The sequence below is a fragment of the Gobio gobio genome (genome assembly GCF_949357685.1).
Source record: "Gobio gobio genome assembly, chromosome: 8".
NCBI lineage: Eukaryota > Metazoa > Chordata > Actinopteri > Cypriniformes > Gobionidae > Gobio > Gobio gobio.
The window spans coordinates 23190660-23213573 of record NC_137114.1 but is presented as its reverse complement, the minus strand read 5'-3'; the positions used below and the strand labels follow the sequence as shown (position 1 = coordinate 23213573).

General features: G+C 39.6%; 2 protein-coding genes across 3 annotated transcripts in view; one reads left to right on the top strand and one right to left on the bottom strand.

Moving 5' to 3' along the window:
• irs1 (insulin receptor substrate 1) overlaps positions 1-9393 on the bottom strand; it is a 28650-nt gene extending 19257 nt beyond the window's left edge. The window contains exon 1 of the mRNA XM_079824218.1: positions 5759-9393. Within this exon, the coding sequence (XP_079680344.1) occupies positions 5759-9038 (3280 nt within the window). The 5' untranslated portion in view covers positions 9039-9393. The remainder of the gene's footprint in view (positions 1-5758) is intronic.
• Positions 9394-11234: 1841 nt separating this feature from the next.
• Positions 11235-21352, top strand: rhbdd1 (rhomboid domain containing 1). Of its 2 annotated transcripts, XM_079823718.1 has the most exons (8): positions 11235-11425; positions 12810-12962; positions 13178-13457; positions 16668-16800; positions 16976-17064; positions 17585-17641; positions 19748-19948; positions 20775-21352. In XM_079823718.1, the coding sequence occupies exons 1-8, from the start codon at positions 11423-11425 to the stop codon at positions 20873-20875; spliced, it is 1017 nt and encodes a 338-aa protein (XP_079679844.1). In that variant the 5' UTR covers positions 11235-11422; the 3' UTR covers positions 20876-21352. The 2 variants fall into 2 exon arrangements, with proteins under 2 accessions (XP_079679844.1, XP_079679845.1); XM_079823719.1 differs by lacking the exon at positions 17585-17641 and having other exon boundaries at positions 11249-11425.
• The last annotated feature ends 1562 nt before the right edge of the window (positions 21353-22914 follow it).

The following is a 22914-nucleotide window of genomic DNA, read 5'->3' as shown; positions in this document are numbered from 1 at the left end:
TTACTTCCTCTCCATCCCTCCATATCTCTGCCTGTGTCGACTTTAACAAGCGGCTCTGTAAAACAGGCACAAAAGCTGCTGTTACATTCCAACCCTGGAGCCACACACACACACACACACACACACACACTACCCTGTTCACACGCATTCCAAGGATCTCATCAAAGAACAAAGCACTAGACCTGCCAACCCCATCCCACTACTGATGACCTTGACAGTGATCTCTAGTTTAGCCATTTTTATGCCTGATCTATCTTTGCTAATGCTCAATTAATAGTTATAATGCAAAAATGCACTATTATTGCTCATACATACGTGTTAGGAAATGTTTTTGTTGTGCTGCATGACTGCATCATTTTGTACCACAAACATGAATAATGACAGCTGTAATTTATTGAGGAAAGATGTGGAATTACTTTTCTACACATTTAGAATTAGGATTTTGGTGGATGGAAATATTTACAAATATCATGTCACTGAAAATCTCATTTACATTCTTCATAAAATTATTATTATTTTACATTTTATGAAGAATGCAAATTAGATTTGTATAAATAAAATATGTTATACACTTAAGAAATGGGGATATTGGCATTTTTCCTGCTATATTTGAATGCATTTACAGTTCTGTTCAAAAGTTTGCGGTTGTATGATTTTCTCTCTTTTTTGGGAAAAATTAATACTTCTATTCAGCAAGCATGCATTAAAATGGATCAAAGGTGACAGTAAAGACTTAGGTTGTTACAAAATTCTTTAAAATATATTAAAATAAAAAAAGTTTAAATTGTAATAATATTTAAAATGCTACTGTTTTACTGTATTTATGATTAAATATAGGCTAAATGCAAACTTTGTGCGCATAAGAGACTTCTTTCAAAAGCATAAAAATGTTACAGACACCACATTTTTGAAAGGAAATATATGCTTAGTATATATCAATGGTATAATACACATAACGGTTCATGAGCTTCAAATTTTAAATGAAAATTAAACAATAGCCTAATTTCAACTCAAACAGCTCAGCGTTCCATCCTGAACTGATGCTTTGCTTCTGCCCTGAATATGCATGACGTCTCTCTGATCTGATCCCAGAGCTCCGCCTCTAACTGGTCAGGCTGCTGCACAATGCTTGGCTTTTCAAATCTCTTAAAGGATGCAAGAAAGGGAGGGGAAAACAACAAAAAGGAAAACGTGGTTGAAACGGAGCAAGAGGGAGCGAGAGGGATGAGAGGACGAGAAGCCACTCTGCAGGGTGACCCCATCACGGTGGCCTGAGGTAGGCTGGGCTTCTAATCGTCTCACTCTGACCAAACCCACCAAAGAACCCGGTCACCCCGCCCCACCCCACTACTGCCCAATCGTAATGCAGCTTTCTGAAGCCCCCGGCGTCTCAGCCTGTGGCCCCTTAATCCACTGTGACACGGGGGAAAAAAGCAGTGCGGCAACAGCGTTACCATAGAGATGGGTGGCATTGGCGCTGAGCCACACAGGAGCATGCCATGGGCAGAACATGTGCAGATGAAATTAGGAACTGGAGGTTTAGAGATACAACCTGCCAAACAGGGGCGTTTCTAAGGGCCCGAGCTCAAGACATCAGGGGCTAAAGGGGAGTTTGGGTTAGGTTTGTTCTATTTTCTCCTTTCCCAGAGATGCAAACTCATCAGTGGTGACAAATGTGTGACCTTTCTAAGCCCTCATTCACACAGGAGCAGAATCAACCTGGAACACGGCCCCTTAACTCAAAATCTGTGGCAGTTTCACGGAATCGCCGAAAATTCTGTGATGTGTCCACGGAAGTGATTCCTATGTAAGTCAATGACAGTAAAAAGTAGACATGATTTTATGAATATTTATAGGCTACTTTTATATATTGGAGCAACTAACTCCACTCCTGCCCTAAACCTACTCACTCTCAAAAATATAAAAACACATAACAGGCAAATACAAGTACAGTCACAGGTATTTATTGCAAAAACTGCTGATTGCTTTTGGGGATTTTCTTCACACAAATCAATCGTTTGGCCTCGGAACACTTGGAATATTTGTACTTTTTGAATAAATTGGGTAGGTTTAGGGAAGGGATTGGGTTACGTGTTCAAAACGTGTCTGAATACTAGGGCTGTCAACGAATATTCTAAATTAGAATATATATTCGAATAGTTTTTAAAAAATGAATTTCGAAGGTGAAAATTAATATTTGAATAAATTAAAAAAATGGGGATAAAAAATGGCCACGGTAGTAGAGGCGTGGCTGTCTGCTTTGCGAGTGGGCGCGCTAGCGCGCCTGAAGCCTTGTGTACTTTGGCCTTGCTCCGCGGCGCGAGTCTCCGCTGACTGCGGGCGCTCCTCCCCAAACGGACGAGCCGTTTATACTTGACGCACTCACCGTTGTGATTTTCTTTGAAAAGACAGAGGGCGACTCGGAGTAATTGTTCTATAAACCATCAGGAAAAAGCGTCGAGAAGAAGTGGGCTAATGTAGGTGACGATATTTATTTTAGTACACTTCACCGAAAACACTACAAGACTACACTACAAAAGAATCATGTAAAACAGATCAAAATAAACCTTGATATTACTTGTGACATGAGAATAAAATGTATGTAGAAATGTAACGTTTACTTATACAACTCAATTTATGATCTCTAAATGTTTCCTAATTTCACTAAACACTTTAGTGAGTTTTCACATAGTTTCGTGAACTTTTCTTTATTAAACAGGCTTTTTTATGCTTTTGTAGGCTCTTTTTGTAAATATAAGCAACTAATTTGTATGTGCAAACTGGACCAGCCTTACTTTGCATCGCCTGCCACAAGCTCTCTGTCTGCAACACGACAAGAGGCCATAACGGAGAAATTAATTTCGTTCATTTGTAAGAACATGAGACCGATCAGTGTCGTGGATGGGGCAGGCTTCAGGGAGTTCTGTCAAGCAGTGGAACCGAGGTACTGACTGAATAGATATTGCATGAATAAAGGATAAATGCACTGCTTCCACTGGTTTGATTATTTACCGTTTCATGTCAAGGAAAAGTTCCATGTTTACCACAGCACAGCTCGCTCGGAGCGTTCAATAATATGCTGTAAAACTAATATTAATATTTGTTTCAATCACTGAATGAAGCCTGCTATATTTGGGACAAGAGTCGCGACCTTAAATTGCTTGCACAAAACTCTTGATCAGCACTCAAAATGTGTTCGTTCATTTAACCCGTTATACGCAGAGAGTGTGAGGGCGAGAGAGAGAGTGAGGTCTCTTGGCCATTAGTTGATTTACTTGTTTTTGTGTAGGTAATAAGTTGTCAAATATATTTTAACTTAAATAGACTACCTATATAAGTAGTTATGTCTCTTTGTATTCATTTGTCCTGTTATTGACGTAATGCATGTCATTGATAAAATGCGCAACCAGATGTTCAAATATTCGTGCTTTTTTTAGAGGGAATATTCAAACGTTATTTTTGAGCAATTTTGACAGCCCTACTGAATACTGTAAATAAAAAAAATAGTAAATAAAATTATGTTGGCTGATTAAATCGAGAATCACACTCCGTGTCATAATGGCAAAATCATAGTTTCATGAAGATAACCATGCCCAGCGCGTCTGTATACTGTCATTGACTTATAGGCATTACTTCCGTGGACCCATCATGGAATTTTCGGCGATTCCGTGAAACTGCCACAGATTTTGAGTTAAGGGGCCCGTGTTCACTTCATGGAATTCTGTGAGATCAGGTTGAGCAGAATACAGTTGTCATTTCTGTATTTGAGTCCTTAATACGGTTATGTTCACACACAGTACGGTAATTTACAGAAGTGACAACCACATTCTATAACCAAACTCACACCCGTAAAGTTTAAGGACTCACAACCGCATTTTGGGAAAACCTGCGCTGTGTGAACGCAACCGGACTGGACTAGTTGTCTGTCACGTCATACAGTGCGAGAGCTGCCCTGCGAAACTTGGTACGGTAAATTACAGTGACGGAGATAAGAGATGGGTGTCATCTAAAGGTTTAAGATCCAGTCACATGTTCTCCACTTGAGCTGCTTTCGTGGAATTCAACGGAATTTCAGAATTATACCAATACACTTTTTAAATTCTGAATAATACACTGTCCAGTCTGTACTGCACGTTTACAGTCTATGGTATGGCACTGACTTTTTTTGTCAGATGGTGTGTGCGTGTGTGTTTGTGGAAAGAGAGAGAGAAGCGAACAAGAGTGATTTTACTAGTCAGCATCCCATAGGGTAAATAGTGACAGCACTGCACTAAGTTTAAACAACTAACATTATACTTAATTCCTTTCTCATTTCCACTAAATTCCTGAGCAATTCCAGGAAAAAAAAACATGCAGGGCTAGACTAAAACCATTCAGGGCACATACAGTAAGAGGAGGCGTTTCTATTTCCTGCAGATGATGTTCGCTAGGTTGCATTTATTGCAGCCGTGTTAAAATCATCACAAGCTCTTGTCTCCAAAGAAACAGGGGGAGTTTTACTAAAATACACACAAACATAGACACATAGGGCTTCCTAGAGTAAAAAAAAAAGGTTACACAACACTTGAAGCCCCAGTGCACTCTCACAACACACATACAAAGTGCCCAATCCAAGTCAAGCAAGCGTTCTCACCCCATCAAAACAACTGCTTCCTTAGAACAAACTAGGGCAAATTCACTAAACAGTTGAGCAAAGCATAATACTTCTGTCATCACTTACTCATCCTCACGTCTTTTCAAATCTTGACTTTCCATCTTCTGTTCAACACAACAGAAGATAGGAAAAATGTCCCCACTGACTTTTACAAAACAGTTCAAACTTTAAAAGAAAATTCATTCAGGTTTGGTTATATATAATAAACAATAAACACTTATCAGTGGTCAAATATCATTACTGGTAATTAAGAATTGAGAACAGGAATAACTCATGTCTATGCAGTAATTCTATATGGCCATTCATATGCACAATGGCACCGTTGTCTTTAAATATATTTACTGTATAAACTGTATTTTAATGCAGTTGTTAGTATCCACCTATTTTTAATAGTAGTTTTGATTGTATGTGAAAGCACTGTCATCAACCTGATATGCAATCATTAGAATATACACACACACACACACACACAAAAACATTTCCCATTTGGGAAAAAAAGAGAAAAGTAAAGGAAGGCCAAGAGGGTGGAAACCCCTACACTCACTGGAGGGCAAGTAAATAAACTAAAACAACGATGATACAGAGTCAGCCATGCATGACACACAAACCCTTGGGCAAAGTGAAGAATGCACAGTAGTGGCAGCTCTCTAGACTTCTCAAATACATATCTGAAGAGTTAACTCGCACACTAAGTAAACTTCCATTCAGGAAAAAGACAACCTATAAGCTGCTTAGTGACTCACAATTGCATATATGTGCTGTTTTTTCCTTTTGTCGCATCAGGAACAAGTGTAGACATGCTACCCCTTTCTGCCTCCATTCACAAATATGTCCATTTATCAGCCTGAAGAGGCCCAGTCATCAGTGGGAGGAAATCTAAACCCCCCTCATCTCTCTCCTAAGATTTCAGAAAGGGATTTTCCACCAAAGACTCAAACTACACCGATAAATGGGGGCTGTTTTTATAAATAATAACATGATATGCATATTACCTATTAAATGTTCTAGACAGGAATGATAACACAAAGAAATTTATAGCTCACATGTGTCAATTGTTAAGAACACAGCATTCTCAGATGCTCCTCTGATAACACTCGGTCTTACCTTCTCTGTGCGTGAGATTCCCTCTGGTCTCATCTGATTTCTGGAAGTTTATACTGGCGTAGGCACTGAGCTCTTCTATAGCGTCCACAGCTCCCAGCTCCACTGGCCGGGATTGGAACGCATTCCAGTCTGGAACACGCTGCTCTCCATTCTGCACTAGATCCAGATCGATGTAGTTCAGACCGTTCTGGTCATGGTTTGTTAACGTGGGAATTGGGCCTGAAGTGGTTTCCCTTTGTCCGTTGGTTACTGTAGATGCAGGAGGAGCAGTAGAAGCAGCAGAGGCCTCACCGGGTCTTAACCACACATTCTCGAAAGAGGCGGAGCTGTGGCGCTTCACATCACCTGACTGACAGGTGGCTGATGTGTCAACGGACCCTCTTGTCGTAGTGGAGGCAAACGTCTCCGAACTGTGTCGCCGTCGACCCTGTGGGTCGGCCCGGATTACTTTTGCCCCCTGGTTCCACCCAGAAGTGGAGTTAACCCGTGTGAATGCACTAAGTCCTGACAAAGGGCCGATCAGAACCGGTCTTCCTGGGGCACCGCCATGATTGGGTGATACAGGACAAGGAGGGGCATCCGCATCTGGCAAGGCCTCAGGCATCAGCAACATTTGTGTATTAGGAAAGCTAGCGCGGGATGCTAACTGCATGCTGATGTAGTCACGGTCACATATGCTCTCACAGGGCAGAGGAGGGGAGGATACAGAGTTTGATGGGGCGATGATGGCATAATCTGAACAGGAAGGGGAAATCTGCCTTTCTGGGCACAACCGCCTGGCTTGTGACCCCGGCTGCATGTTCATGTATTCAGATGATGAAAGGTCCGATTTGGCCTCAGCATCACTTACAGAAAAAACAGGTGGGAACAGCGACGCTAAGCTCGCTGAAAACGACTTGTCATTGAACTCAATGTTGACATACTCGCCAGGACTTTTGGGCTCTGCGGGGAAGGGACTCTCACGTGTTCGTGGGAGAGTACTTGCTTTGATGGCGTCCAATGACAGCCGTGTTGGCCGTGTCAGCCTACTGTTGCCCTCTGACCTTTTGGGTTTGACAGCAGACTGCTGCGAGTTGCTTTGACCGCCCAAGCTGTCGCTGCTCGCCGAAGACGAGGAAGATTCTGCGTACGGCAAACGATTAGAGCCCAGTGATATCCGAAGAGGGCTCTGGTCCTGCTTCCTGTTGGCGTGCTTGAAGGATCGGGGCAAAGAGAAGTAAGCATACATTGGCCTGGGAGGATCGTCTACAGGGTTGAAAAAGCAGTCCGGGGGCGTACTGGTCGTTGAACAACTAGCAGGGGACATGTTTATGTAATCTCCACAAGATGACACTTTACCTTCCATTCTCTCTTCGGAGAGCTTAGGGTTGATGCCATTCGTCCAGATCTTGCCATAGTTTGTTGTGCCATCTGGAGAGCAGCTGCCACTTGGTGACATCATCATGTAACCATTGGAGTCGACATGCGAGTGTTGCCGGGGGTTGATAATTTGCTGTGGTGCAGAAACGCTTTTTGGACTCATGGGCATGTAGTCACCACTTTTCCCCGTTGAGGACGCAGGTGCAACGCCTGGCAGCATGGGCATGTAGCCGTCATCCTTGTGATCTGGGCCACTGTGGTCTTTTGCTTGTGACGTGTCTAGACCTTCCTCTGGGTATGAATGTGTAGGCATGAATGAGTGCCTGTGCGTTGACGATGACGACGATGCAGTGCGGCTTCGTGGGTATGTCGGCATCATCACAGTATACTCCTCCAACGATCCGGCAGACGACTGTGAGGGAGTCTTTTGATGGCACGGAGTTGGCGGCGATGCACCAGAAGAGTGCGTTCGTTTCCGGAAACATTTTTCCAACTCTGGCTCCTCCAGTCGCGATGGCGTTCCTCTGGATTGGCTTCGCGATTGGCTCCCGGTGCCAGGAAGTGAACCGGGCTTGGCCATGCAGATGTAGTTGTTTATCTCCTCCTCCCTCGCAGGTGGCGTGTGGCCAAGTGAATCCGGAGTCACGCTACGGAAAGAGCTTCGAAAGTCGCAAGGGCTGGATCCATATTCATCAGAGGAAATGAATCCTCCGTCACTGGGCGATCCAGATATTGAGGCGCTAGAGCGGCGTGGAAAGAGGCAGTCAGATGTTGATCCATGGCCGCTGGTGCTGCTGGAAGACAGGCTGACGGGGCTGATGGCCGAGGGGGAGCACCGCGAGGTGGGCGTGGGGATGGATCTGCTGTGATTGAGTGGAGGGTGAAGTCTGGATCCACCCCTGTGTCGCTGCGATTGAGGTCGGGCTGTGCTCGGACTGCTAGGACTCCCGTCCACGGATGCCGGCCTGGACATGGTGCCCTCCCCATCACTGGATGCTCTCACTCTAAACGAATGGCTGTGTTTGCCGGGTCTAACAGGAGAAGTGGCTGTCACACTCTCCGTCCGAGAGCGCCTGCCTAAGCCAACCTGACTGGGGGGAGGATTATTGTGATGATGCCTCCTGACAGGCACTGAGATGGGGTTGGAGCAGTTGGAAGATGACTGACTTTTGCTGCGGGGTCTGAACTCCTCACTCATGGCTTTCATGGCTTCTAATATAGTTTCATGCATGTTCTGAGCCACAACTGAGTCATCAACTTGCATCCAAAACTCCCCGGGCCCTGTCACGGCAGATCTCCCAACTTCTATGAAAAAGAAATTTTCAGAGTGACCACATCTTCTAATGTTCATTAACTGCAGGACCACTGCGGCCGCATCTGAATTGAGTTTCACAAAACTGATAGTCTTATTAGTGAGGCATAATCTGTAAACACCAATCAAGTTCTTTATGTGACCCAGACCCTTTGGTTTCAAAATAACCTGCCAAACCTCTTTGAAGGCAGGTCCCGGCGTGTCTTCGCCGTAATTATCCTCGCCGATTCCACGGCCCGTGGCAGTTTCGTGGACTTTACCTCTGTTATGAAGATCAACGAGGGCTTGATACCACGACTCTTGCTCTAACTCGCTGTCAGCAGCGACGGCAAAGTACTCATCCTTGGTGTAAAGCGTGACGAGATGTTTGTTTTTAGAATCCGCTCTTTTGTTGATGTTAAAGCAGCTCTCCAGTGGAATGGACCTTTTCGGTACTCCAGACTTGTGTCTCCACTTCTTCTCGTTTTCGTAGTACTCCAGTCGGGACGGTCCAGAGGCGCTCACCGCCCTCAATACAAAAAACCTTTTGTGCATGCTTTTGGGTTTCCTTAAATAACCCACCTTTTTCACATCTGAAAAACATCCTTGCTCCGTGGTCGGGCTTGCCATGGTATAAAAAATAATTTATGGAAAAATTTCAGGATTTAAAGTCAAAGCGTCATGCATGTACTCTTCTCCAAATGTGAAAGCTGGGATAAAAAAAGGTTTACATTGAATAAAAATAGAAAAATAGCACTCAAACAAGTCACTTTTGTGCGTACCGACAAAAGCTTCTATTATTGTTTCTTCAGCAGCATTACATTGTTAAAACTAAGTTTAAATAATCCATCGGGTATCCTCAGATAATATTGCAAGTACCGGAGAGCACCAAGTTTATGATGTACAAAAATACAAAACAGTAAAAATTACAAAACAGTGTCCTTTTCAGTCCGGAGATCCGAATGCATTATCAAAACAAGCGCAGTCAGCAGCGTACGACGACCCCATTTACCCCGGAGATCAAAGCGCTGTCTGCAAAAATCCCAAAAGTGCAATTAAACAAAGCACGAGCGCAAAGTATGCATCTGACGGTTATTTACAACGGAAACGTACCGAGCCCGTTTGAACAGCTGCATAAGTTCCTCCAAAAGTCGCTGAGTTTTCTTTTTTGCGAAGCCTTAACAGACCAAAACAAGGCACCGCTCGTGTGTGTTTGTATGGAGGAGTTGAGACTGGGGGGTTGTAGCCTAGCTTGTTACGATACAACTAAGAATCCCGCCCAGTTTGGAACAGACCTCTCGCTGATTGGAGGGTTCTAATGTCAATCATCCTAGGGGGCTGTGAGAGACATGTGATTCAAAGGCACTGGTGGGGATTTTGATTCATCTCAGTGACTCGATTCTTTTGAATAAGTTCACTAAAAAGATTCATTTACACTGATGTTTTCTGTGTAAGATACATCGTAAAGCCAGTAAGAGAGTGATTCGTTCACTTTAAAGATTCGTTCAAAACAGATTCATTCACGAGCTAACACACCACTATAAAGTTTTATTTAGAGGCGGTGTTGAAAAGACGCCATGTAACTATGCGCTGCCGTTATTTATAAACACACAATTGTAAAATGGAAAGTCGGTCATACTTTGCAGTGTTCATGTTACTGTCTATTTACATGGATAAATATAGTGAACAATATGTACTTGGTGTATAATTGCATTGCGGATGGAGGTACTTTGAAGTAGCCTACACATTGTGGATTAATTATTGTTAGGCTACATGTAAAGTGTAAAATGGACAGTACAATGAAAAGTGGACTTGGTATGGTCCGGTTCACAGAAATGAAAATTACATTAACTCATGACTGCCCTGAAAAATGAACTGGAATTGTATCTTCAACAGAAAACTCTGAATTAACATTAACATCAATGATCATTTGAAACGAGATTTTTTTACGGTTGAAACTTAAAATGTAATTCTGACCAAGAATTAGGCAAATAACCTACATAGGAAATTAACTGCACATTTCCTTTGATCTAGTAGGGTTCTTCTTTGACCACACATAAGATAATTTAAAGTTGGTTACGCTCTTTAGTATGTGGAATCCAAAATACATTAATGTATTATAGTGTGCATCCCTTTTGGATTACCTGACAAGGTGTTTTACTTTAATATCTCTGACAATGTCTTTGACGATGGATATTGTGTTTTTATTTGTTATGTCTGTTCATAATGAATTCATATAGGCTAGCTTTTACAAAGTGATTAAAATGAAGCACAGTCACTTTGTTAATCGTGCATAGTACACTGTAAAGACATTTTTACATCTTGAAGTAGGGGTGAATTCAGGTTGATTGGGAGACTTTCCCCCCAGTCATCTCAATTGTAAAAAGTGTCCCAATAAACCTGAATACACAACCTAAATTTGCGTTTCTGTTTAAGAGCATTCATTGAGCAATGCTGCCATCTGCAGTCAAGATTCAAGAGAATTTCTTTACACGTAAACAGCAACTTGATTCAATTACATTCTTTTTGTGCCTTTTGAGTTTCTTCATTTAACTGAATCGTTTAAAAAATAAAGTTTTATCTGGTTAAAACGCGCTAAGCCTACACGGCCCCACCTTTCTCTCTTCACTTTTATTGACAACAGATAGACATCTGAACCGTCCGTCGCTGTGTAGTGTATTTTGAGTCTGTGCCCTTGCGGGGCAGCAAAGTGTACCGTATCTGTGAAATGAACCCGTAACTCTGTTTGGAATAAAGGTCAGACGGTTCACTTCTAGAAAAAAAAAAAAAAACTACAAACGTCAGGAGCGATGAGGTCACGCGACCAGAAGCCCCGTTGTATCACTTCCGTGTTTACTACCTGACGAAATATGGAGAAATGAAAGTAAAGCCTAACGTGTTCTACCGTTCTTCGCGAATATTAGGATTCGGGAACCGCTCACGACACAGCATACAAATTACAACGTAGGAACTTCGAGCATTCAAAACGGCATCTGTCATTCAGATATAGCCTAATGGTAAGTGATAAATGCACAGTAATTCTATGTCTATGTAACCTAGAATACTTTAACTTACCTCAAAACAATGTGTTTTATGTATGTAATAGATTACATGCGTATTATTACTATTCTTAAAATGACAGTTTAGTATCTTGTATGATTTTTCTTTGGGCTTGTAAAGGGGACTTAAAGGAGTAACTAGTTCACTTAAAAATTAAAATTACCCCATGATTTCCTGTAAATCATATGATAAATTTCATAAAGTCCTTTTCTTCCTTGGTGTATAAAGTCATATACACCTCGGATGGCTTGAAGGTGAATACATAATTTTCTCACCCTCAAGCCATCCTAAGGTGTATGACTTCTTTTTGATGAACAAAATCTGAGTTATATTAATAAATATCCTGTAGCTTCCAAGCTTTATAATGGTGATGGGGTCCATTGAGTTTGAAGCAAAAAAAAAGTGCATCCATCCATCATAAACATACTGCTCCGGGGGGATAATAAAGGCCTTATAAAGCAAATCGATTTGATTTTGTAAGAAAAATAGGCATATTTAAAACTCTATAAAGTAAAATAGCTTCTGCTAGACCGCCTTTCCGTATACAACGTACGCAGAAAGTGCAACGCCTCTCACAGTTCAAAACTTACGCCAGTTCGTAAGGTGGTTCTTAAGTTTTAAATATTCGTCAGATCATTTTTCTTATCAAACCTCATTGCTGTGCATTATCCCCCCAGAGCCGTATGGTGTATGTTTATTATAGATGGATGTGCTTTTTTGAGCTTCAAACTCAATGGACCCCGTCACTTCCATTATAAAGCTTGGAAGACCCAGGATGTTTATTAATATAACTCAGATTGTTTTAAATTTCATTTGAAAATGAACTACTCCTTTAAAAGGGGTCTCTGTGGTTTGATTATATTTTTATTTGAATGCGCTTGTGTGTGTAGCACTTTTTATTTGTCATTTTTATTGTTAAATGAAACAAGATAATTCATGTTATGCTATAATACCTTTTCCAAGGGACCCATTTCCAATCATTTTAGTTTTAGATAAAATACCCAACTACATTTAAATAATGATAAATAAACACTTTTATAAATTCACGTCTTCTGGGAAAATAGACAGAAAATGTTAATGACTCATCCTGCACCACAGTTTTTGTCCAATCAGATGCTCTCTAGAATGGAAATGCCCCTCCCCAATACCAATTGCAACAGACAATCATTCTTCATGATTTTACATGCTTTGATAGACAGATGGTATGAATTGCAACTGTTATTCCAAAAATGATTTTGGATTACATTAATGAAAAATGTGTAATGAAACACATTAATGAAAAAGAAGCAGTCTTTTAAGAATATATGTAACACTGAATGAGGATGTGGTTGTGTGTTTTAGATGCGCAACAGACAGAGAGGATTCAATCTCGGCCTGCTCCTGCTGGCCTCGCAGGTTTTCCAGCTGGGAATAGACAACATCCCACCTGTCACTCTTGCAACACTGGGCCTCAACGTCTATTTGTTCCTGTTTCCTTTCAAACCCCTCCTAAAGGTAGATGTTATTATAACACAAACTTCAACACCGAACACAGGGCACATGCAGGGTCCAAAACGGGTTCTGCCGATAGCAATTGAATGTAGAACATTTTCCAGCCATTAAACGTTTGCCTTATTTTATTTAAAAGGTTGGTAAAAGTGGTAGACACATTTCCCAATATGTTGAATGCTGATTAGATGTTTTGTAAACCTGGTAAATCTGTTTTTCAGACATGTTTGAGTGTTCAGGAGGCATACTGGTACGGAGACTGGCATCGTCTGTTGCTGTCACCATTTCACCATGTTGATGACATGCATCTATACTTCAATATGGCCTCACTCCTTTGGAAGGGCATCAATCTTGAGAGGAAACTGGGAGGCGCCTGGTTTGCGTACCTGCTGTCTGTCTTCTCTCTGCTCACCGGATTGGTCTACCTGCTCCTGGAGACAGCACTGACAAAGATGACAGAAGACTCGTCGTATAGTCTACAGTGTGCGGTGGGGTTCTCAGGTGTGTGTTATGTTGGATAATGATACCATTATTACAATATAAAAAAAGCTGTTTTCTATTTGAATATATTTTTAAAATGTAATTTATTCCCGTGATGACAAAGCTGAATTTTCAGCATCATTACTCCAGTATTCAGTCACATGGTTTTCTAACATTATGTGTCTTTACTGTATGGAAGCATGTTTCCGCCACAGAATAAAAAATAAAAGAGGCAATTGCGACTTTTTATCCCATAAATCAGACTTTTTTTCTCGAGAATTGCGAGATAGAAATTCAGAATTAAGAGTTATAAAGTCAGAATTACTAGTTATAAAGTCAGAATTACAAGATATAAAGTCAGAATTGTGAGATATAAAGTCAGAATTGTGAGATATAAAGTCAGAATTACAAGATATAAAGTCAGAATTGTGAGATATAAAGTCAGAATTACGAGATATAAAGTCAGAATTGTGAGATATAAAGTCAGAATTGAGATATAAAGTCAGAATTGAGATATAAAGTCAGAATTGTGAGATATAAAGTCAGAATTGCTAGATATAAAGTCAGAATTACGAGATATAAAGTCAGAATTGCGAGATATAAAGTCAGAATTACGAGATATAAAGTCAGAATTGCGAGATATAAAGTCAGAATTACGAGATATAAAGTCAGAATTGTGAGATATAAAGTCAGAATTACGAGATTTAAAGTCAGAATTGTGAGATATAAAGTCAGAATTGTGAGATATAAAGTCAGAATTGTGAGATATAAAGTCAGAATTGCGAGATATAAAGTGCGAATTGTGAGATATAAAGTCAGAATTACGAGATATAAAGTCAGAATTGTGAGATATAAAGTCCGAATTGTGAGATATAAAGTCAGAATTACGAGATATAATGTCAGAATTGTGAGATATAAAGTCAGAATTACGAGATATAAAGTCAGAATTGTGAGATATAAAGTCAGAATTACGAGATATAAAGTCAGAATTGCGAGATATAAAGTCAGAATTACGAGATATAAAGTCAGAATTGTGAGATATAAAGTCAGAATTACGAGATTTAAAGTCAGAATTGTGAGATATAAAGTCAGAATTGTGAGATATAAAGTCAGAATTGTGAGATATAAAGTCAGAATTACGAGATATAAAGTCAGAATTGTGAGATATAAAGTCAGAATTGAGATATAAAGTCAGAATTACGAGATATAAAGTCAGAATTGAGAGATATAAAGTCAGAATTACGAGATATAAAGTCAGAATTGAGATATAAAGTCAGAATTACGAGGTATAAAGTCAGAATTGTGAGATATAAAGTCAGAATTACGAGATTTAAAGTCAGAATTGTGAGATATAAAGTCAGAATTGTGAGATATAAAGTCAGAATTACGAGATATAAAGTCAGAATTGTGAGATATAAAGTCAGAATTACGAGATATAAAGTCAGAATTGAGATATAAAGTCAGAATTACGAGATATAAAGTCAGAATTGAGAGATATAAAGTCAGAATTACGAGATATAAAGTCAGAATTGAGATATAAAGTCAGAATTACGAGGTATAAAGTCAGAATTGTGAGATATAAAGTCAGAATTGTGAGATATAAAGTCAGAATTGTGAGATATAAAGTCAGAATTGTGAGATATAAAGTCAGAATTACGAGATATAAAGTCAGAATTGAGATATAAAGTCAGAATTACGAGGTATAAAGTCAGAATTGTGAGATATAAAGTCAGAATTACGAGATATAAAGTCCGAATTGTGAGATATAAAGTCAGAATTACGAGATATAAAGTCAGAATTGTGAGATATAAAGTCCGAATTTTGAGATATAAAGTCAGAATTACGAGATATAAAGTCAGAATTGTGAGATATAAAGTCAGAATTGTGAGATATAAAGTCAGAATTACGTGATATAAAGTCAGAATTGTGAGATATAAAGTCAGAATTGCGAGATATAAAGTCAGAATTGCGAGATATAAAGTCAGAATTACGAGATATAAAGTCAGAATTGTGAGATATAAAGTCCGAATTGTGAGATATAAAGTCAGAATTGTGAGATATAAAGTCCGAATTGTGAGATATAAAGTCCGAATTGTGAGATATAAAGTCAGAATTACGAGATATAATGTCAGAATTGTGAGATATAAAGTCAGAATTACGAGATATAATGTCAGAATTGTGAGATATAAAGTCAGAATTACGAGATATAAAGTCAGAATTGTGAGATATAAAGTCAGAATTACGAGATATAAAGTCAGAATTGCGAGATATAAAGTCAGAATTGTGAGATATAAAGTCAGAATTACGAGATATAAAGTCAGAATTGCGAGATATAAAGTCAGAATTACGAGATATAAAGTCAGAATTGCGAGATATAAAGTCAGAATTGTGAGATTTAAAGTCAGAATTGCGAGATATAAAGTCAGAATTGCGAGATATAAAGTCAGAATTACGAGATATAAAGTCAGAATTGCGAGATTTAAACTCATAAAAAGTTGCAATTGTCTTTTAAAATGTCTTATTCTGTGACAGAAACAAGCTTCCATAGTCTTTACTGTCACTTTGATCAGTTTAATGTATCTTTGCTGAATAAAAGTATTAATTCAGCAAAAAAAAAAAGTACTCTATACTTTTGAAAGGTAGTGTAGTGTAGATGTATTTTTACTATCACAATCATATTAATCCTGTGGGGGACCAGTACCGTCACAAGGGCTGTGCCAAGTGTGCGACCGCACAGGGCCTCGCGCAAGTGACAGCTGACTTAAATGTAAAACCCAATCGATAAAGTTCATGTTTTTGTCCTTCGAAATACTATAATAGTTAAAAGACAAAGCTAAAAATGCGTATTGCGTATGCGATGCAATGTATTATATTTATAATATAATCACTATACAATATTTCATACAGTTGCCTATGTGTGCTTTGCGCGTATATGGGCACAATGAAAGGAGAGAAGCTAAACGAGCCAGAGTTCGACCCGGGCCCGATCTGTAAAAAAAGATTGGTCCGAGCCCGGCCCGAATTGACTCAATCAATCGAATTGACCCATCAGAACCCGACGGGCTTGCAGACCTCTACCCCGAGGGCCTTGCACATCACATTCGCACAGGGCCTCGTACCCACCTTGCGACGGGCCTGAATGGGACAACATTAATCAATTAATTTATAGATGTAATTTTTATATTTATCTAGTAAGAAATAAGCATTGAAGCTGTTTGTGTTTCGTTTCAGGGGTTCTGTTTGGGCTGAAGGTGGTGAATAATCATTATCACTCAGGTGGGGCCACGTACGTCTTGGGGCTGGCCATAGCCAATCGCTATGCCTGCTGGGTGGAGTTGGTCCTCATCCATATCATGAATCCGGGGTAGGCATGACACTCATTTCAAAGACACTAGAGTAAAACAACAGTACTATTACACATTTACACTACAGACCATATGACATTGTTTTTTTTTTTTTTTGCTAAACTACATGTTTTGATTTGTTGTAGGCCTAGGATCTGATTCACAGCCTGTATTAACACACTTTCACTCTTGCAGGACGTCATTTGTTGGACACCTGGCTGGGATCCTGGTTGGGCTGCTCTACACAAATGGACCACTAAAGAGAATCATGAAAACCTGTGCAGGTGAACACAACAATTTAAATATGTTAATATGCATATACACTGCTGTCGAGGATGTGTTAAATTGATCAGAAAGTGACTGTAAATATATTTTTAATGTTACAAAAGATTTATTTTGAAAGTAAATGCTTTTCTTTTGTACTTATCAATCAAAAAAATCCTGATTAAATTTTTGTTTCTACAGTAATATTAAGCAGCACAACTGTTTTCAACATTTATAATAATACATGTTTCTTGATCATCAATTAGAATGATTTCTGAATGATCATGTGACACTGAAGACTTGAGTAGTGATGCTCAAAATTCAGCTTTGCATCACTGGAATAAATGACATTTTCAATTGTATAAAAAATGGAAAACAATTATTTTACAACATTACTGTTTTAAATCTATTTTAGATCAAATAAATGAAGACTTAGTAAGTAAAAGAGACTTCTTACAAAAACATAGAATAGTATGAGGACACTTAATCTGGGAATAAATGCATCCAGTTACATAAACGACCATATCTATGTTATTTTAGGCATTGTGACATCTAATGGGCATTATGGAGGGCAGCAGACATACTACAATTCATCAGGTATACAGTTAAAGATCTTGAATAATATCAAATCTTATAAAAGGCTGCCATCTGATATTACTGAAACACATCAGTCCTAGAAATGGATCCTGACTTTAAAGATGAATGATTTAAAGGATTCACCCAAAAAGGAAAATTCTGTCATTTATTCCTCACCCTCATGTCGTTCCAAACCCGTAAGACCTTCGTTCATCTTCAGAATACAAATGAAGATATTTTTGATGAAATCTGAGAGCTTTCTGACCCCACATAGACTGCAACGTTACTGCAACTTTCAAGGCCCAGAAAGGTAGGAAAGACATTGTTAAAATAATCCATGTGACTCCAGTGGTTCAACCTTAAAGGGTACATAACACACACAGTTTCTGCCAGTCTCATGTTAATCTTGAGTACCTATGGAGTAGTATTGCATCCTTCATATCTCCGAAGAGTCTTTAGTTTTATCACATTTATAAAAGAAAGATACGCTGTACCGATTCTTTCCGAAAACAGCTGAACTCGTACAGGCGTGCAGGGGGCAGAGCTAAAGAGTCACAAGCACACACACACACACACACACACAATACATCATGGCATTATCCCTGGATAACTTTCGATTCACTGTACATTTGTGTTGTTGACATTATATGCACGTACGCGCCGATTGCCAACAAAGCACACATTTGATGCAGTTTTACTCACCCCCTGCGGTTTCGACTCGTGACCGGGAACACACACTTGCAGAACTCCATTGCTGTTCTGGAAAAAACAAACTGCATGCACTGTTTCCTTAATGCTGGGTTATTTGGGAAGCTGAACAAGGTTATCTTTCAATCACAACCAAAAACACACTTCTTTAGTGACATTGTTGATTTCGTGGTCTAAAAACGAAATGACAGCGCTGACGGCGGCTCTCGTAACCCGAACAAAGAAATTGTGCCCTTTATGATCTCAAAAAACGATTTCGTACTCAAAAAAAAAAAACGTTCCGAAACTTGTTCGAATCCTGAAGGAGTGTATTTGGCATATAAATATGTCTAACAAATTTTTTTTTTGGGGTAATTTTTAGCATGAAAATCCTACTCTTCAACAGTGTAAAAAAGTCAGAATGCATGAAATAGCATTAGACACCCCTCCCCCCCTTTAATGTTATGAAGCGACGAGAATACTTTTTGTGCGCAAAAACAAACAAAAATTATGAATTTATTCAACAATCTCTTCTCCTCTGTGCCAGTCTCCTATGCGATTCATGCAAACACCACAATGCATGCATGTGATCATGGGATCGTGCTCGGCCAATAGTGAGCCAGCGTTTTGCCGTAGAACTAGGAAGCGCTGTACTTTGTGAATAGCCCAACAACGTGACATCACTTCATAATATTAAGGTTGAACCCATGGGCGTCGGAAGCAAATCAAATTTGGGTGGGTCCTCTCAGAAAAATGTTACTGGAGTAGTTGCCATTTACATTAAGTACAAATATATCGCCTTGTTTGCTAAACGTCTGGTTGGGCAAGACAAAATTACAAAAATCCCTGTATCATTGAGAGTGGCAATAGTGTAGGGGTAAGACGCATGGCATCAATTTCTGACACAAATCGACCTGAGGTTCAAATCCGCCTTTTGCTGAATTCACTCTACTCCCTTTTTCCATCACATATCTGATCGGAAATTTATTTCAATAAAAATGAAGAAAAATTAGAAGAGTGGAAATAAAGCGTATAACATGTTTAATTATAAGTGGTAAACAGACATGTGCTGAATTAGAGACGATAAAAGTGAGTGGGTCCAATATCATTGATCGTAAAAAGTGGGTGGGTCTTGTCCGACGCCCATGGTTAAACCACTGTAGTCACATGGACTATTTTAATGATGTTTTTCCGACCTTTCTGGGCCTTGAAAGTTGCAGTAACGTTGCAATCTATGTGGGGTCAGAAAGCTCTCGGATTTCATCAAAAATATCTTCATTTGTATTCTGAAGATGAACGAAGGTCTTACGGGTTTGGAACGAAATGAGGGTGAGGAATTAATGACAGAATTTCCATTTTTGGGTGAACTAACCCTTTAAGGACTGCTTACTAGTCCATTATAGTCCTCAAGATCCATCATTTGTATGTCTGTGTTCACAGGATACAGTGGATATGGCACGCCGTATCCTCCAAACACCCATTATGGACAGCAGTCATTTAATCCCAGGCACTATGGCGCCCCCTACAGGGAGCCGTCCGCCACACACATGCCCTCTGCGCCGCCCCAGCATCCCTATACAGCAGGACTGTCAGATGAGGAGCAGTATGAGGCAGCTGTCAGGGCCAGCCTGAACGAAAGAGGTGAGAAGTGCTGAAAATAGCCACTTGATACATTTAAAAAATGGTTTGACATAAGCAAGCTTGTAAATAATTGTATTATATTTTGATGCTTTATTTTGTTGTACATACACCATCGTTCAAAATTTGGGGTCAGTAAGATTGTCTTGTTTATTTATTTAGAAAGAATTTATACTTTTATTCATAAAGGATGCATTCAATTGAAAAAAAAAGTAAATATTAGGCAGCACAACTGTTTTCAACACTGATAATAATAAGAAATATTTGTTAAACAGGAAATCTTCATATTAGAATGATTTATGAAGGATAATATGACACTGAAGACTGAAGTAATGATACTGAAAATTCAGCTTTACCATCACAGGAATAAACTACATAAAATATATTAGAATAGAAAACGACTTACTTTAAATTGTAATAATATTTCACAATATTATGAATGTAGCCCTAGTGAGCATAAGACCTTGCAAAATCTTATCGACCCCAAACTTTTTGTATCTAGACCAAAACAGCAATAAGGACATTTATGAACATTATACCTTTAGCGTACAGATTTGCTTGGTCACACTTTAGATTAGGGTCCAATTCTCACTATTAACTACAACTTTTGCCTCAATAAACTCCTAATTACTGCTTATTAATAGTTAATAAGGGAGTTGTTAAGTTTAGGTATTGGGTAGGATTAAGGATGTAGAATATGATCATGTAGAATAAGGTATTAATATATGCTTTATAAACAGCCAATATCCTAGTAATATGCATGCTAATAAGCAACTAGTTAATAGTGAGAATTGGCCCCTAAACTAAAGTGTTACCTTTTGCTTTGTAGGAGGTTCTACGCAGGCTAGATCGTCACATGGCACTTATGCCCACTCTAACCCGACCCCTGAAGAGATCCGCTGGCGACGACTTCAGAGATTTACCAGCTGAGCGCTTGGAGAACCTTGGATAATACCACTAGATCGTTTACAGTAAAGACAGCACTAAACAACCAACCAGAGCTAGCGGAGAAGACTCTTCCACTGCTGATTGGTTGTGTCATTGTATAACATTTATGATGTCATCGGTGGATCCCCTCTAATGTGTGGTAGGTTTCCATGTCCGCTGCCTGTGTTTCTAATTGCAAAAAGTTTGTACGCTGCTCTTAATGTATTAATGTTAAATGGTAAACATTCATGAAGTGAACATCCATGACTCATGAGTGTAGATACGAGTGCCTTGTGCAGTGTTGAATGCACAGTAAGATGACCGTCAATGTTCCAAATAAGTCTTACTGAACTTTTTTGTAAATCTTCTAGCACATAGCACTTGGTTATTTCCAAACAACTTCTCTTCTTAAGTAACTTGTACTTTGTTTCTTAAGAAAGTATATTTTTGTAAGCAAACAATAAACCATGCTTTTTCTGACATGTTGTAGCTGGTTGTGCTTTGGTTCTGCAAGATACTTCCTAGCTCATATGGTATATTATAAAATATTGACTACAATTCAAATTAATATAGTGAGATAGAGATAATTCACTGGGTGAGAGAGACTTCATGCATTTGGATGCATAACACCATTTACATAGATAGTACATACAAACACCAATCAGGCATAACATTATGACCGGTGAAGTGAGTAACACTGATTATCTCTTCATCACATCACTGGCATCTGTTAGTGGGTGGGATATATAGAAGCAGGAAAAATGGGCAAGCGTAAGGATTTGAGCAAGTTTGACAAGGGCCAAATTGTGATGGCTAGACGACTGGGTCGGAGCATCTCCAAAACTGCAGCTCTTGTGGGGTGTTCCCGGTCTGCAGTGGTCAGTGTCTGTCAAAAGTGCTCCAAGGTGGGAACAGTGGTGAACCTGCGACAGGGTCATGGGCGGCCAAGGCTCATTGATACACGCGGGGAGCGAAGGCTGGCCCGTGTGGTCCGATCAAACAGACGAGCTACTGTAGCTCAAATTGCACAAGAAGTTAATGCTGGTTCTGCATAGCCGTAGACCAGTCAGGGTGCTCATGCTGACCCCAGTCCACTGTCGAAAGTGCCAACAGTGGCATGTGAGCATCAGAACTGAACCACAGAGCAATAGAAGAAGGTGGCCTGGTCTGATAAATCATATTTTCTTTTATATCATGTGGATGGCTGGGTGTGTGTGCGTTGCTTACCTGGGGAACACATTGCACCAGGATGCACTATGGGAAGAAGGCAAACCGGCGGAGACAGTGTGGGTTCTGCCATCCATGTGGATGTTACTTTGACACAAATCCACCTACCTAAGCATTGTTGCAGACCATGTACACCCTTTTATTGAAACGGTATTCCCTGTGGCCTCTTTCAGCAGGATCATGCGCCCTGACACAAAGCAAAAATGGTTCAGGAATGGTTTGAGGAGCACGAGTTTGAGGTGTTGTTTACTTGGCCTCCAAATTCACCAGATCTCAATCCAATCGAGCATCTGTGGGATGTGCTGCACAAACAAGTCCGATCCATGGAAGCCCCATCTCGCAACTTACAGGTAATAAAGGAGCTGCTGCTAACATCTTGGTGCCATTCTGAAGGATCATGTGACACTGAAGACTAAAAATTCAGCTTTGCATCACAGGAATAAATGGCATTTTACAATATACGATTAAAATAGAAAACAGTTATTTTAAACTGTAATATTTTCCCCAAAATATAGATTTTTACATTGATTTGTTATCAAATAAATGCAGCCTTGAGATTAGGAGTTCTCTTAAAAACATTTAAAAAAATCGTACCGAACCCAAAGTTTTGAACAGTAGTGTATTTATTATATTTTTTTATACAGTCCACAAATGAAAAGTGTTTATTTCATTCGGAATGCCAGCTTTCTCTGTCAAAAGTGTTAGTGTGAATTACATCGAGTTATCTTGGGGAAAAAAAAATCACTTCTTGCATTATAACCTGCTTAAATTACTAACTATATCAGAAGCCATTTCTGCAAGATTTAATGAAAGGT

Coding starts and splice junctions, on each gene's coding strand:
- rhbdd1 (XM_079823718.1), top strand. Junction 12,963..13,177: donor CTTTCAAACCCCTCCTAAAG/GTAGATGTTATT, acceptor TCTGTTTTTCAG/ACATGTTTGAGTGTTCAGGA. Junction 16,801..16,975: donor ATCCATATCATGAATCCGGG/GTAGGCATGACA, acceptor TCACTCTTGCAG/GACGTCATTTGTTGGACACC.